Source organism: Crotalus tigris, unplaced genomic scaffold (assembly GCF_016545835.1).
Source record: "Crotalus tigris isolate CLP2741 ecotype Arizona unplaced genomic scaffold, ASM1654583v1 scf7180000019147.1630427, whole genome shotgun sequence".
Classification (NCBI taxonomy): Eukaryota; Metazoa; Chordata; class Lepidosauria; order Squamata; family Viperidae; genus Crotalus; species Crotalus tigris.
Window position 1 is genome coordinate 801,529 of NW_024097401.1, and position 17,766 is coordinate 819,294.

Below are 17,766 nucleotides of genomic sequence, written 5' to 3' on the forward strand. Positions count from 1 at the left end.
AGTTCTTTATGAATAGGGATCACTTAGGCTACATCAGTGATGGCGAACCTTTTAGAGCAGTGGTTCTCAACCTTTTTAATGCCGCGACCCCCAACCGGTCGTAAGTCGAGGACTACTCAACTGGTGCAGCACCGTTTGCAGAATGGGACTTTTGGCGGGCTCAGCAGGGCAGAGACAGCCTGGACAATTCCTATTGGCTTTTGAAAGCCAATAGAATTAGACTCTATTCAAGAGTGTCTATTCTATTGGCTTTCAAAAGCCAATAGAATAAAAGGGAGTAGCACAGCTAAGGAAAGGGGGGGGGGGAAATGGCGGACTACATTGTTTGGCGACCCCCATGAAATGCTCGTTCGACCCCAAATGGGGTCCCGACCCACAGGTTGAGAACCACTGTTTTAGAGACTGAGTGCCCAAAACCCAGCCCCGCCTGCCCCCGCTCCATTTCCGCTCCGCCTCTGCCCGCCCGCAGGGCCACTCACTGCCTCTACGGCCCGCTGCAGATTGCCCAGGTGGCCCAGCAGTGCTATGGCGGCCATGCCCTCTGCCCACGCCCCACAGCATCATCTGCATGCGACGGGGCACAAGGGCAGAGTCTTGTCCCTGCTGCCCCGCTGCCATGTCCTTGGCTGCGCTGCTCCACACCGGCTGTGCTCGGGGGCGACTCTCCTCTGGAGGGCCTGCTGGTGAGGAGGGGGGCCCGGGGGGGAGGTGGGTCTGGGGTAGGCAACCTTGACTCTTTTATGACTCGTGGACTTCAACTCCCAGAATTCCTGAGCCAGCATGGCTCAGCCTAGAAACCTCTCCCTTTCCCCTCAGCATGGCTGGCTCAGGAATTCTGGGAGTTGAAGTCCACAAATCATAAAAGATCCTTGGCTGCTTAACCCTGGTCTGGGGCAATGGCGTGAGTGCCCACAGAGAGAGCTCTGAGTGCCACCTCTGGCACTACATTATTGCTTATACTTAGCCCTAGAAAGAGACAAATACTTGCAGTTCTTGGATTGTGGTGGACTTAAAACTCTTTTTCAGTTCAGAAATTGACCACATTACTGGAAGTTTGAATAATTTTATACTTTGTCACTTTCTGACAATATTATGTATGGACACTGGATAAGATAAAGCACAAGGGGCCATTATAGAAATGACTTTTAAGGTGCTTACATTTAAGGCAGGGATCCCCAACCCCCACGCGACGGCCCACTACGGGGTTGCGGACTGTTTCAAACCGGGCCACAGGAGTGATAGGCAAGTGTGCGTGGAAGATCCATTTGTGCAAGCGATGGATCCTTGCGCTTGTGCGGAAAGCTCCACTCCTGCAAACGGAAGGCGCTTAAGTGGAGGACACTTGCACTTGTGCACGAAGCTCTACTTGCACGAGCGGAGGGCGCTCACGTGCAAAGCTTTAGTCACGCGAATGGAGCTTTACACACAAGGGCAAGTGCCTGCCGCTAGTGTGAGCGAAGCTCCACAAGTGAGTTCAAGTGCCCTCCGCTCACGTGCAAAGCTCCATTCGCGTGAGTGGAGGGTGCACGCACCACTGGAGTTGTGCGTGTGTACCTGCACCTACCATTCATACACACACGCTGGGCCGGGCCACCAAGATTGAAATGTTGGGGGCTGCTGATCTGAAGTGTTTTAAATTTGGATCTAGATTTCAGGAAACGACTTTCAGAGAGAACTTAACTAGAAGGAAATAATCTGTCTGTTCAGACAATGTCAATTATATTTGTACATATAAAAGTTGTGCAATACATAGATCCATGTACTGTACTGCACACCTTTCATATGTACAAATAGGTTTGGTAGGGGCACACTTAGAGTACCTATTGGCAGCTCCTTTAAAAAGCCAAACCTTTTCTTGAGATCAGAAAGCTCTGGCTTCTGACGCATGCAATGAAGACAACCATGCCAGATTCCAATAGTGCACATTATTATTATTTATATTTATTATTATTATTATTGATATTTAAAGACCACTCAAATCCAAAATGATTCTGGGTAGCTTGCAATTAAAAAAACAAAAAACACCTATATATACAGACTTTGAACTGACAGGCTCACAACTCAAAGAAGAACCTAATAGATTTCGGTAAAATGGCAGATCTGTGAGAATGAATAGTATTCCTCCCAAATAATATTTCAAATGAAAAAAATGGATTTCATTTCTTCAATACCTCCTCATAATTTCTCATTCGGTTTTAATTTTATGACTCGTGGACTTCAACTCCCAGAATCCCTGAGCCAGCCATGCTGAGGGGAAAGGGAGAGGTTTCCAAGCTGAGCCATGCCGGCTCAGGAATTCTGGGAGTTGAAGTCCACGAGTCATAAAAGAGCCAAGGTTATCTACTCCTGGTCTAAGGGAATGGGGGGAAAAAAAAGCCAAGCTGTTCCTTTTAATCTAAAGAGCCTTGAACGGCAGCTGAGTGCAGAGTCATCACTCAGAGAATAATAAATTCCACTTCTAGACCACAGCACAAGTCTGCACTTGAATTATCATGCATCATGAGGAACAGAATCTGGCTATAACAGATGGAAAAGGATCCTGGGAAGGATGAGAAAATTAAATGAGGAAGTAATAAAAACATCTAAGAAGATGGGGAAAATAAGACCAAGAAACATGAAAAGCGGAGATCCATCATCTCATACATGCTTAAGTGAGCATAGGCTTCACTAAAGTCAAAGGGATTTAGTTTTAAGTATATGCACACTAGCCGGAGATCATAGCCATTTTTTTTTTCAGGAGGAACTTAAGCTGAAATATGCACAAGTATAAAGAAGCATATTTTTATAGTCAGTATCTCCCAATTTATTAAGGGCCTAGGCCAGGGGTAGGCAATCTTGGCTCTTTTATGACTCGTGGACTTCAACTCCCAGAATTCCTGATCCAGCCATGCTGAGGGGAAATGGAGAGGTTTCCAAGCTGAGCCATGCTGGCTCAGGAATTCTGGGAGTTGAAGTCCACGAGTCATGAGGGGGCCATAGTTCCCCCATGCTGGCTCAGGAATTCTGAGAGTTGAAGTCCACGAGTCATAAAAGAGCCAAGGTTGCCTACCTCTGGCCTAGGAGTAATTTAATACTATTAGAATCCTTTCTCAATCACTATTACAATCCTTTCTCAATCAGAGGAAATGCCCATTCACATTTTAAGTTTATTGTTTAGCAGCTTCACATAAAGGGGAAATTTTATTTATTGATTTAGGGAGTGCCTTTTGCAGCTTCTATCATACAGCTAATGTTGCACATTCTTAAAAATACAAAACACTATATAAAAAAACCAATAAAACACTAGACTATAAAACCAATGAGTATGGCATGAATAATTCCAATTCATGCTTATACTAGCAGCACCACTATTCATTATAAATGCAATCTCTCACTCTAGTGCCTCAAATGCTCTTTGGATCATCCAGAACTTCTTAAATGTCAAGAGTGAGAATACCAAACTTTTATCTCATCAGTAATTGTTGCACAAGAGTTCCTGCAGAAAATGCTTGCTTCCAATTTCCCCATCATCTTTCAAGGGAGATAGGGAATCTCCACAAGCATTGTATATAGGCAAATCTAGAACTTACGGGCAAAAATGTGGCATATTTTCTGTGCTCCTGTCCCACAAATATCAGGTTCAAGTCCTGAGTAGTCTTTTCTTAAATACCTTTGCAAGGGAACTGTAGAAGCAGGTATCCCATTTCGTACATCTCCTTGTCCAAGCTGACTACAGGCAGGCTGTCCAGAAGGGATTAACGTTCCAGATGTTGATGCAGATGCTCCAGATGAGGTGGGGGGCGCTCTTAGAGAACCTAGAAGTATGGAATTACATCGTCAGTTACACATCGGTTATCCAAATTGTTGGCATGACCATTCATAAAAACAACATGAAACAAACCCACAACATTAAATGTAGTTATTTTATCTTTTCATAGTATATCTTTATGCTACACAAGAATTTCATTATGAGAAAGAGAACATTAAAAAATGACAAATTAGGTACATATGACATTTAGCAGAGGACCCACCAAATAACAGGAGAAAATGCTCTTGTTTTAAGAAAGAGAAAGCGGTCTATGTTAATGACACTTTAGCAATGAACAGAAGATGTTCTATTTAAACTCTGCCATTCCGCATGCAGACAAATATGGCTAATAAACTATAGCTCTTCAGATGGTTTATTCAGTATGTCATGTGCGTGAGGGATTCTAGCTTGTCCCTCCCGTTATTTTACCCTGATATAATGCAATATCCAATAACAGAAAGGAAAACGAAGTCTTGTTACTCAGTAGAGGCACAAAGGCCAAATTCCTTCAGCGGGTTGGTACATTATTAAGATAAATGAATGTTGATGATCAATGAACAGACTAGCACCGCAAGTTAGAAGTTCTAGAATCTAGTACATATGAATACTGTGCTCAGATAAATTACATAAAGGCCAGAATTAGAATTTTAAAAAATAGCACTTTTTTCATAGCCCACTATTTCCCAGCTTTATTTTAGCCATTAGTGTTTCTACTATTTTTGGAAAACATCATTGTTACTAGAAAGTTATCTGTGATCGTATTAGGATTGTTTCTTGCGGCATAAAAGCTTTGGCCTGATGTCATACATTTGTAGGAAATATCTGCAAATGTCTTATAGGCACATTCATTTCTCTACCCTGCAATAGTTTAATATTCAGATGAAGTATAATAGTTAACGCAAATGCATTAGAAATTCTTTTTTTTTTCACATGATAAACAGAAAGCATTTACCTAGGGAGTTAGGAGCAAAGGAAGCATCAGAATCAAGAGAGACAGGAGGATTCTTAGAAGGAAACCCCAGGGAAGGATAGTAACCTAGAAAGGCAAAGGCATAATAATGTGGTTTGCATGTGCCCGTTAGTATGTATTATGCCAGATGTCAAAACCAGAAAAACAAACATATGACTTACATATGATAAATCATTCCTGTTCCCTCCTACCTAACACGCGTGTGACTGAAAAGCAGCATAGGCAACAATAAAGCCTAGCCAGAGTAGGGCTGTGTGGTACTGGCATTTAATGGTTTAGCAACATACCTTATTTTCCGGCGTATAAGACGACTCGGTGTATAAGACGACCCCTGACTTCGAAGATTTGCATGGTTAGAAAGTCGTCTTATACGCCAGAAAATACGGTATTTTCCGGCATATAAGACGACTTGGCATATAAGACAACCCCTGACTTTGGAGAAGATTTGCATGGTTTAGAACAGTGGTTCTCAACCTGTGGGTCGGGACCCCATTTGGGGTCAAACAACCATTTCACGGGGGTCGCCAAACAAGGCTGTCCGCCATTTTTTTCCCCTTTTCTTTGGCCACACCCCTGGCACCTGGTGATGTATAAGTGGTTGGGGGTCACCACAACATGGGGAACTGTATTATGGGGTCGCGGCATTGGAAAGGTTGAGAACCACTGGTTTAGAAAGTCATCTTATACGCCGGAAAATACGGTATTTATTTTAAACTAGAGTAGACACGTGGAAGGGAGGGAAGAGAGAAGCTATGTTTCTACAAATCAATACACATTAAAACGTTCTACTGGGACTTTGAACTCAAAGTCAAAAGAACCCTTTATAGTGAACGGAGAGATGAATGCAGCACCTGTCTGCAAATCCTCAAAACAGCCATCTCTTTCACGAATGAAGGCATGTCCCGGGATAAAGCGGGCGGATCCAACCTGAGCCCATCCTAGCTAGAGAAAAGTTCCCTGAAGAGGATGGGGTCCAGCACAAATCCGAAAGCTCGGAAGATAAAACCTCCGGTTACTTGAACAACTTTATAGTGATATAATAATAATAATAATAATAATAATAATAATAATAATAATAATAATAATAATAATAATAAAGTTGGAAGGGACCTTGGAGGTCATCTAGTCCAACCCCCTGCTCAGGCAGGAAACCCTATACCATTTCGGACAAATGGCTGTCCAGTCTCTTCTTAAAAACTTCCAGTGTTGGCGCATTCACCGCTTCTGGAGGCAGGTTGTTTCACTGGTTAATTGTTCTAACTGTCAGGAAGTTTCTCCTTAGTTCTAGGTTGCTTCTCTCCTTGATTAGTTTCCATCCGTTGCTTCTTGTCCTGCCTTCAGGTGCTTTGGAGAATAGCTTGACTCCCTCTTCTTTGGGGCAGCCCCTGAGATATTGGAACTCTGCTGTCATGTCCCCCCTCGTCCTTCTCTTCGTTAAACTAGACATACCCAATTCCAGCAACCGTTCCTTATATGTTCTAGCCTCCAGTCCTCTGATCATCTTTGTTGCTCTTATCTGTACTCTTTCTAGTTAAAAGAGTGGATAAATTAATTTGTCTTCTGCTTTTGCCATTTGGATATTTTCTTGCCTTTTCTTTTTTGTAGTATGGTGACCAAAATTGGCTGCAGTATTCCAGGTGTGGTCTTGCTAGGGTTTTATAAAGCGGTACTAATACTTCGCGTGATCTTGATTCTATGCCTCTGTTTATACAACCCAGGATTGTATTAGCTTTTTGGGCTGCTGCTGCACACTGCTGGCTCATAGTCAAGTGATCGTCCACTAGGACTCTAAGGTCCCTCTCACAGTTACATTTTTTGAGCCAGGTCTCGCCTAATCTGTACTGTATATCTTTGCTTTTTATACCTTAGATTTTTTTCCTGCCTAAATGTAAAACTTTGCTTTTCTCCACATCAAATTTTGTAAAACAAAGGTTCGTGTACAATAGCAGAGAACCTAATCTCTAGTCCTTCAAACAGACTTCCAGAAAAGTTTTCTTGCTGACAGGTGTAATTTTTTTCCACATTTCCTGACTGGCCACATACCTATGCATATCCCTATACCAGCCTCCTGACATGCTTGCTAATCTGTAATGTAGCATTTGCAACCTATCAAACATCACAGAGCAGTGTTGCATAATATAGAGCTTTACAATCTCCCAGTATTTCACAATGAGGAAACAGTGTTGCAATCCTGAAGGCGGAAGTTATTAGCTTAAAAAAGTGATGGTGAACCTTTTAAAGACTGAGTGCCGAAACTGCAACCCCCTTATTTATCGCAATGTGCCAGGGCCGCATCAGCATTGTGGTGCCCTGGAGGGTGGGGGACAGTGGCCCACTGGGTGGGCATGGCTGCAGTGGTCACGGCAGACTGGGTGGGCATGGCTGGGGTGGGTGTGGCCACCTCGATGTTGCTTGTGGGGGAGTACGCCTGTGGGGGCCGGGCAGGGTTGGGGGAGATCTAGGGGGTCTCCTACATGGTGAGACAGGTGGCAGGGTAGGGGTGCCATTGCCACAGGGCAAGGCAAGGCAAGGCGGGGATGAAGCCAGGGCAGTGGGGGCCAATCCCTTGCCATCACCAGGGCATCCCCAGAGGGGCAACGCCACTTGCGTGCTCACTTCCTGCCCTGTCACTTCCAAACGCCACGTGCTCGCGACTTCTTCAAAGCCACTCACTAAAGACCGTCCTCTCCTACCTTGGGGAGGGCCTGCTTGTTGGTATCCTGTCACTGGGCCATTGTAAGGACCGTACTGAGAGGCAGGAACACTTTGCATTTGGTGTCCTCCATAGTCCGGCTGCATGTAATTCGCATATCCAGGCTGTGATTGTCCATAAGATGGCCCCGTGTGAGCTTGCTGGTTTACACTCATTATGTTCACATCCCCAGGCTACTCTTCACCTGCGGGAAGGAAAGAGAGCTAATTAGAAATCACTCAGAGTAATAGTTCTAGAAAGAGGAAAGGCTGAAAGAAACAATTTGGTATAACAATGCTTTTAGAGCAGTGGTGGTGAACCGATGGCACAGGTGCCAGAGGCGGCACTCAGAGCCCTCTCTGTAGGCACACGCGCCATCGCCCCAGTCCTAGGCCTTCAGATGGGTTTTATAAAACCTTTTCGCTTTAGGCCTCTGCCGCCGTGTGCAAAAAAAAAAAAAAAAAGGTTCAATCAATCAGTCAATTTCAACTTCTCGCGGGAAAAAAAAGATCTCGCAAGATTGGAATTGATTGATTGAACTTTTTAGTCCCACCCAGTCTGCCGTTACCACTGCAGCCATGCCCACCCAATGGGCCACACCCACCCGGCACCTGACGATGCATAAATGGGTTTTGGGTTGCAGTTTGGGCACTCGGTCTCTAAAAGGTTTGCCATCACGGTCATAGGTTGAGGACTATTTGTACCGGTTGAGTAAGATCTTTTGCACAGGATTCTGATTTAGATTTCTCAATGCATCAGTCCAGTCCACATGAATGTTAACAGCACCAGTAGTACCTCCCAAGACAGAGAAGGGCCAAAGTGCTCACTGGGAAAGGGACGTGTTTGGGGAATGAAGTACTGCTCAAAAACAATCTATGATGCCTGCATGACTTTGCAGACAGATCAGCCTTGAAAAGCACCAGCTAAATTACGGATGTTAATCTTGCAACTGGATCAAGGCTACTGACATCTCCAGAGTAAGGATAGGCTCTCTGTTTGAGAGCAGATCATACTTTGATTAGTGAGAGTAGAGCAAGCATTTATACCAGTGGTTCTCAACCTTTTTAATGCCGCGATCCCCAACTGGTCATAAGTCGAGGACTACTCAACTGGTCGTAAGTCGAGGACTACTCAACTGGTGCAGCACCGTTTGCAGACTGGGGCTTTTGGCGGGCTCAGCAAGGCAGAGACAGCCTGGACAATTCCTATTGGCTTTTGAAAGCCAATAGAATTAGACTCTATTCAAGAGAGTCTATTCTATTGGCTTTCAAGAGCCAATAGAATAAAAGGGAGTAGCACAGCTAAGGAAAAGGGGGGAAAATGGCGGACTGCGTTGTTTGGCGACCCCCGTGAAATGGTCATTCGACCCCAAATGGGGTCCCAACCCACAGGTTGAGAACCACTGATTTAGACTGAAATTTAAAAAAAAAAAATTTTTTTTTTTAAAAAAAGAATTCTATTCACAAATATTGGCAAATTAGCTTCCGTCTACCCTTCCATTTGCTGACACAGTAGCTACTGCGTCTTTACCCCAGGAGGGCCTAACATAGATTCTGCAAGCATTAACAATCCGATTTTCCACCAAGACACATAACATGCAATGCTTGAAGATAAATAATATCCCCAATGAACAAGTCAAGGATTTTTCAATAACTCAGAGTTACTCTTTATTTCTCTTTAACATGGAATAATAAAATATATCTATATCTGTGCACAAACAATGTCCAATGCAATAGCTCAAGTTGCCAACCAAAGGGTATAAAACTTTTTTTGTGGAAATGATATTCATAAAGGCAAAGATGTGAAGCTTAGTGCTTTACAGTTCAGTTTTGCTAATATAAGAACCTATGAGAATCTGAGCTAATCCAGGCTAAATTTATAAGAGCTCCATCTATCATGTGTTCCAAATATGCTTTTGCCTCTGAAAACAGGCAGAAAGGCACAGGTGAGGCATTGCTAGTTATGATATCTGCCCGAAATAAATTGCATAAAAGGCATACCCTTAATCCTCACAGACAGGTTCATTTCATCTGGGACGAAAACCACAGCCACAGATTTAAATCACTGCAGTTTTCAATCCACTTTTTGCTTCAACGAACACTACATGGTTGATTCTGATCTTTGGGGAGACTGAACTCTAGTATCCAATTATTATATGGGTAATCTAGGCAGACAGCCATTATATTAGTCAGTTATTTTGCTGATATAGTGACTGTTCCACACAGTACAATAACTCTCACAGGATATGCACAGATAGTATGCCATTTATAATGCTAACGGTAGGTACGATCACATCATTTTGCAAGATCATCTTTGTTCCCATTTGGAAGATTCAAAAGAACCAGTTGCACAGGTTTTTGCTGCACTGTTCCATTTACTAGTTGTGGTATTTCAATCGAATGTTCTCCTTAAAAGCATGAGTGGATGAGGAAAGAGTGGATTTCTTGTTAATGGACCATTCCCCTGGCGTTCCTAAAATGATTTCTAAGTTTTGCTCAGGGCAATTATTATGTGGACATGTCCCCAGCAGAATGTCAGCCTATGAAACTGCTAAATTGTTTCTTCTAATGGAAAGCTTTTTGAAAGCTTATTTCTATACATACCGGTAATTCAAGAATAGTTACTAAGAGAAATAATGGCAAACCGCAAGAATTTTGGAACACATTATTTTTAACGAATCAATACACTTACATTTCTTATGATCTTATTTCATACAGTAATTATACAAAATACTGTAAGGTGAACACTGTTCATATCTGATATCTCAACAGATTTTTAAGAATGGCTGGGGATCAGTTTTTTATGCTGGAGATTATATATTTTAGTATTATATTTTAGGGACTCAAATACATGAAATGAATTCTCTAATAACCTCCATATTATTGCTAGCGTAAGAGAAATAACGTTTGGGGGTGTTAATATGATGCTGCGTTATAGACTGATAACTTGGGAGTTTAGAAATCCAAGAACTCTGAAAACACTGGGGGTATAGCTAAAAAGATAATTTTATATTCCTGAGGGGGGAGGGAACGGGACTTTTACAGTTAAAATTCTAAATTAAAAAAAAAAATCACTCCCAAACTTTGAATGCAATGAAAAGATTAAGCAAAGTGATTCTGCTCTGTTTCTTCTCCATATCCAACATGGGTATTTTGGTTCACAAATCCTTTTTTTCTTCTTCTTTTATTTGGTGTGTGTGAATGGATATATGTATATATGCATGTGTGAGTGTATTACTAGAGGTATGCCTGCATATAAACAATAAATATAAGTTTTAATGTAATTTTATGCAAAGAGTACATATTAGATAGTAGATATTTCAGATCAAAGTTGAGATTTCTTACAGCTGATATATGAGGGCCTCAATATTTGAGATATATGAAAAGGTCTCGCTGTCTCTCCTTTAGAGCTATTGAGGGGCAACAGAGGCAATAAAATATTGCTAATTATAAAGAGTCAACAATTTCATTATCTATCTGGAGGACAAGGAAGAGCAGCTGGGAAAAAAGTTTGGATGCTGTTTTGAAGGAAATCTAAAAGGAATTCATTCAAATATATTCTAATACAAAAAAATAGAAGAAAGATATGTTACCATAGAATGCCTTGCTAGTGTGTTCAGGGTCCCAAGTTCAAAACCTTTTCTCCAATTAAAGCTAAAAATGAACTTAGTTGAAACTTTGGAGACAATTTATTGCTTTATTATTTGCAAAAAATAAAATAAAAAATGTATTTATGAGCTCAAATGTACAATTAATGTATTCATAGTTAAGACACGTTACTTAATTTTAGTAACAAACTAGGGAAGAAATGGACCAAAAGACCACTATTCTAACAAGTCTTCAAGGCAAGATTTTTGCAATTGAATGAATGCTTGTTCAATTCTAGTAAGACTTTTTTTGAACTGTAGAACTGATCAACAAATGACCTTCCTTCCTTCCTTCCTTCCTTCCTTCCTTCCTTCCTTCCTTCCTTCCTTCCAATTTATAGCAACCATTTTACAATTTTAAGAGCACACAAGGACAACTTTACTTCTTTTCAATTAGTTTCCATCCCAGTGGCGTGTAATTTGAAAGAATATGAAAATTCACACAAAAAAATGTTTGCGTAAAACATTACATGAGATAACTTCTAGGCAAAGGACAGCCAACTATCGTACAAGACTATGTCGTGTAAAACAGCATGTTTCCCACAATTAGCTGAATTTTTCATTTTCTTCCAAATGAGGCAAGGGAGGGAAGATCCTGTATGTATGAAAATTTTGCTGACTTTCTGAAATTCTAATTTATGGATATAGAAATAAGTACCCATTGGTAACTATTAAATGCTTCCATTCTCTGTGTCTCCTTATACAGGTAATGAAGGGAAGGACGAGGGGGGACATGATAGCAGTCTTCCAATATCTCAGGGGCCGCCACAAAGAAAAGGGAGTCAAGCTATTCTCCAAAGCGCCTGAAGGCAGGACAAGAAACTAATCAAGGAGAGAAGCAACCTAGAACTAAGGAGAAACTTCCTGACAGTGAGAACAATTAATCAATGGAACAATATGCCTCCAGAAGCGGTGAATGCTCCAACACTGGAAGTTTTAAAGAAGAGACTGGACAGCCATTTGTCCAAAATGGTATAGGGTTTCCTGCCTGAGCAGGGGGTTGGACTAGATGACCTCCAAGGTCCCTTCCAACTTTACTATTATTATTATGGATCATCGCAGTCAACCAGATGTTCAGACTGGATTTGGCATTTTGTCTACCTATCGAGTCCTTACCCAGGACCTGGGATAAGCAGATGTGGATGTTCGATGGTATTACAGATGTCGTCGCAGGATGGAGGCAGTTCCTAGTGAGGCCACCTTTTGCAATTGACTAATGGTGAATTTGTCAATGCCGATGGTGTTCAAGTGGTGCTCCAGTTGTTTTGGGATTGCACCCAAGGAGCCTATGACTATTGGTACTACCCTTGCTTGCTTTTGCCACAGTCTTTCTATTTCTATTTGTAGGTCTTTGTATTTTGTTATCTTCTCCAGTTCTTTCTCATCTATTCTTTATTATTATTGTTGTTGTTGTTATTGTTATTATTATGTGACTCCTCAGAGTTACAACCGCACTGAAAAAAAGAGACATAACCACTGCAGCATCCCATGATCAAAATTCAGATGCTTGGCAGCTGACCCATATTTATGACGGCTGCAGCATCCTGAAGTCACATAATCACCTTTTGCAACCTTCTGACAAGCAAAGTCAACGGGGAAGCCAGACTGACTTAACAATTGTGTTACTAATTTAACAACTTGCAGTGATTCATTTAACAACTGGGTCAAGAGAGATCGTAAAATGGGGCAAAAAAACCTCACTTGACATCTCATTTAGCCAAAGAAATTTTGGGCTCAGCTCAGCTGTGGTCATTGGCTGAGGACTACCTGTACTTTTAAATATGTAACTTAATGGACTTTAACTACAGTCAGGTTGGCCCTTAACAGTTATAATCTTATCACTACAAAGTCCATTAATCAACTCCTCCTCTTGGTAAACAGACCAAACCTAGAAAAAATAGTTCAACTGCAGAAATCCGCTTATTACCAAGTAGGAAGGAAAAGTACTGTTTCAGATCATGCAGATCTGATATCCCAAAGTCCTTAGGTCAGGGGTAGGCAACCTTGGCTCTTTTATGACTCGGGGACTTCAACTCCCAGAATTCCTGAGCCAGCATTGCTCGGCTTGGAACCTCTCCCTTTCCCCTCAGCATGGCTGGCTCAGGAATTCTGGGAGTTGAAGTCCATGAGTCATGAGGGAGGTATAGTTCCCTCATTCTGGCTCAGGAATTCTGGGAGTTGAAGTCCCCGAGTCATAAAAGAGCCAAGGTTGCCTACCCCTGCCCCACACCCTTCCCCTTCTCCTCCATTATTTTTCTCCTATTTTCCTTTGTGTTTTTGTATTTTATATTATAAACAAAAAAAATTAAAAGAAAAAAAAGAGGAACACTGATCCATCCCAAATAGACTAGATCTCTTTTCTTTGGGAGATCACTTTCCTAGCCTTGCCCTATTTGTCCCAGTTCCAAACTCTTACATATTCCAGCAATGGGGTGGGGGGAGTAGTTAGTCTCTAAGCCACTTTAGAAGTCAGACCATTTTAAGGCAAGCTGAGTTGCATGGATTTTTAAAAAAAAATTTGGGGGGGGGGAACAGATTAACAAATGCTAATAAAAACTCAGAAGACCATTTTACAACACAATAATCAATAAGTCAAATTCTACTTCTTGGTGTTCTTAATGACCTAAGGCAGGGTAGGCAACCTTGGCTCTTTTATGAGGCGTGGACTTCAACTCCCAGAATTCCTGAGCCAGCCATGCTGAGGGGAAAGAGAGAGGTTTCCATGCTGAGCCATGCCGGCTGAGGAATTCTGGGAGTTGAAGTCCCCGAGTCATAAAAGAGCCAAGGTTGCCTACCCCTGGTGTGGCGTAAAGGGGGAAAAAGTAAGAAAAGGTGTTGACTTCCAACTCCCTTTGGTGCAGTAGAATTAAGATAATGGCATCAAACCTCAACTTTTTAATTTTACATAATAATATAAATTAGTCGTTTCCATAACACCAAACCTATTTGTCAAGGCCATGGTTTTCTCAGTTGCAATCTATGGCTGTGAAAGTTGGACCATAAGAAAAGCTGAGCGCCAACGAATTGAGGCCTTTGAACTCTGGTGCTGGAGAAGACTCCTGCGAGTCCCCTGGACTGCAAGGCGATCAAACCGATCAGTCCTAGAGGAGATCAACCCCGACTGCTCTTTAGAAGGCCAGATCCTGAAGTTGAAACTCAAGTACTTTGGCCACCTAATGAGAAGGAAGGACTCCCTGGAGAAGAGCCTGATGCTGGGAAAGATTGAGGGCAAGAGAAGAATGGGACAACAGAGAATGAGGTGGCTGGATGGAGTCATTGAAGCAGTAGGCGTGAGCTTAAATGGACTCCAGAAGATGGTAGAGGACAGGAAGGTCTGGAGGAATGTTGTCCATGGGGTTGCAATGGGTCGGACACGACTTCGCAACTAACAACAGCAACAAACCTATTAATCGGTAAAACCCAAAATCAAAGTTTCATTTTTTTCCACTTCAAGAACAAAGTCCAGAAGCAGTTTCAAAGTAGAAATAGTGTTCTTTTGAACAACTAGGTTGGAGTTTAAAAATAGTTTTGAACATGGTTTTGCTTCTATGTCAAATAGAAGCCACTGTCAGGGGGGGGGGTTGCCCAAGCCCCAGGCCATCTCTTACACTTTTAATCTAGTGTACCTGGGGTTTTCTACACATTTAAAATGAATTACTGTAATGTACTCTATTCTCTGCTGTTGGAAGTTTCTGGAAACACTGCTTGGTTCAGATGCAGGCAACACTGAGTGCCCAAGTATTTAACACCTATTTTACAGAAACTGCGTTGGTTACTAATGTGTTTCCAGGAATATCTCTTGCTAGGAAGAGAATATTTTCTTCAAAGTAGAAACAGCTTCAAGACAAGCAGCAGTGGCTTTAAATTACGAGGAAGTCAATTTTGCTCAGCCACCTGGATTTTTTGCCCAATATTAAGAACTGTTCAATAATGGAACAGACTAGATGGACGCAGATGATCACTGGAGATGTTTAGGCAGTGGCTGGATGGCTCTATCTCTGGATACTGTTGTAGTAGATATCTGTCTTGGTCAGAAGTTGCACTAGACCAGGGGTAGGCAACCCAAAACACTCAAAGAGCCACTTGGACCCGTTTCCCACTGAAAACAAAACACTGGGAGCCGCAAAACCCTTTTGATATCTAAAATGAAGATAACACTGCATATATCCTATTATAGGGGTGTGTGTGTGTATGTATATCAATCATAAAGGTAAAAAAGGATATATGCAGTGTTATCTTCATTTTAGATGTCAAAAGGGTCTCTCTTTCTCCCTCCCTCCTTCCCTCCCTTTCTGTCCTCTCTCCCTTTCTCTTTTTCTCTTTCCTCTCCCTCTCTCTTTCCTCTCTCCTCTTTCTCTCTTTCCTCTCCCCCTCTCTCTCTCTCCCTTTTTCTCCTCTCCCTCTTTCCTCTTTCTTTTTCACTCCCCCTCTCTCTTTCTCTCTCTCTCTTTTTCTCTTTGCTCTCTCTCTCTTTCTCTCTTCAAGCTGTTCTGCAAACAGGCTGGCTCTCTCCTCCCCTTCCTGCTTCCTGCAGAGACATAGCAAAGGGAGGAGCCCCGCCCAATAAGCTTGGAACAGGGTGAGGCCACTCTCTTTTTGAGAGAGAGAGAGAGAGAGAGAGAGAGAGAGAGAGAGAGAGAGAGAGAGAGAGAGAGAGAGAAGGGAAGCGCAAGTGTCCCCCTCTCTCTCTGTCTGCAAATGGCAGAAGAGGCTGGGAGCTGTAGGAGAAGGCTCAAAGAGACGCATGTGGCTCTGGAGCCGCAGGTTGCCGACCTGTGCGCTAGACAATCTCCTAAATCCTTTCCAATTCTTACATTTCTATGTCCTTTAAGTAAGGTTACGAGATCTGCAATGTAAAATGTATCAGACCACTAGACTAGCAGCCAAAAGACAACAATCTACAGTAGAAAGGTCTGTTGCCATTTAATGGCAACTGGGGTTTTTCAGCCCAAATCTGATTTCTGTACTCTTAGGTTATTTATAAATAAGAGGTCCTAAAGTAATTAGTACTACAAATCAAAACAGTTACATTTCAAAAGTTTATCTTAACTAGAGATATTGCCATTCAAGTGTTGTTGTTTTTCACAATTACATTTATCTTGCAACTCCTCAAACAGCTTCAGTTTAAGTAAACATTTACATGAAAACACGCTGACTAAGTCAAACTCAATCAGACATCATATAATAAGAGGTTTCTGATTAATTCTACTTTTACTGATTTACTAATGAAATCTAGATATTAACATTGGTGATAACATCACCCAGCCCTGAGAGAAACCTTTTATAAGATTCTGCTTTTGACCAAATGTGGAAGAGCCTCTTGGTGATACGAAGAAATCTATACAGACCATGTGTTGTTTCTGATAAAATCACAATGTAATGTGAGAATAAGCCAAGTATGTTTTCCCCCCTTCTATTTACACACACAAAAAAATCCTTTCCAATATATCCCTTGCCTATTTCAGATTAAGGGATGCCTAATCGAGCTTCCCCCCCCCCGTCCTTGGAACGTGCAGCCCACCTTGTGCCAGCTGTAGGTAATAAATATGTCAAATTAGAATCTAGAAATCAAAACTTCTCCATCAACACATTGCTATGGCAAGCTATTTATTTAAAACAGTTCTTTCCCCCTTCCCATGAACCAGAAGGATGGACAGATGAGGACATAACTTCAGCTGACATTGTTTTGAGTTCCAAGACTTTCAAAGCCAATGGCCAGACGGCTGACCTATTTTTGTCCCAAAATCTGAAATATAGCAACTGAATAATACCAGAGGATAACCATTTTTGACGTGAGGCTAATCAATAGAGAAGATTTAGTTGAAAATCAAATCAAATAATTACCACCAAAAGGCCAGCAAAAGAAAAAGCTAAAACTCACAAACTGGTGTGTGTGTGCACATGCATATGTATGTATCACTCTGTGAGTAGTAAAATAAAATGTAAAATGTAATTTATATAACAAAGTATGAAATGTAACAGCATAAGGCAAGGAGTTCATAATACTAGAGCAGTGGTTCTCAACCTTTTTATACGGCGACCCCGGTCATAAGCAGGCGGCGCGCATGCGCAGCGGCGCCCCCTGCGTGGCGTGCATGCACGGCGGCGCCCCTGCACAGCGCGCATGTGTGGTGCCGGCCCCTGCGCGGCGCTGCCCCCATGCCCCCCCTGCGTGGCACGCATGCGCGGCAGCGCCCCTATGCGCCGCCCCAGAAAAAAAATGGTGGATCGCGTTGTTTGGCGACCCCCGTGAAATGGTCGTTCGACCCCAAATGGGGTCGCGACCCACAGGTTGAGAACCGCTGTATTAGAGCAACATAAAATTCAAGCACAGGTAGCCCTTACTTACACCCGCTCATTCAATAATCAAAGGTATGACGGTACTGAACAAGGGGAACTTAGAACTACTCTTCATAGTTGGCGCTATTGCAGTCTTCCCTAGGGTCATGTGATCACGATTTGGGCACCTGGCTACTGACTTTGCAGTTATGATTTTTCAGCATCCCACAGCCATGTGGTCATCACTTGCAACTTTCACTGCCGGCTTCTGACAAGCAAAATCAATGGGGAAGCCAGCGGGAAGTTACAAATTGCAATCACATAAACACAGGATGCTCTGACTGCACGGGATTCGTCTAACAATAGCAAGTGACATTGCTAGACCTGCTTTT

At 42.4% G+C, this 17,766-nt stretch overlaps 1 protein-coding gene across 3 annotated transcripts in view; it reads right to left on the reverse strand.

Annotated features, from left to right (window-relative positions):
* SEC24C (SEC24 homolog C, COPII coat complex component) overlaps positions 1-17,766 on the reverse strand; it is a 56,698-nt gene that overhangs the window by 36,157 nt on the left and 2,775 nt on the right. For 2 of the 3 annotated variants that reach the window (XM_039360033.1, XM_039360032.1), the window contains exons 2-4: positions 7,451-7,654; positions 4,740-4,823; positions 3,650-3,794 (exon numbers count right to left, since the gene is read on the reverse strand). In XM_039360033.1, the coding sequence (XP_039215967.1) occupies positions 3,650-3,794; positions 4,740-4,823; positions 7,451-7,625 (404 nt within the window). In that variant the 5' untranslated portion in view covers positions 7,626-7,654. The remainder of the gene's footprint in view (positions 1-3,649; positions 3,795-4,739; positions 4,824-7,450; positions 7,655-17,766) is intronic. The other variant, XM_039360034.1, reaches the window with a different exon arrangement.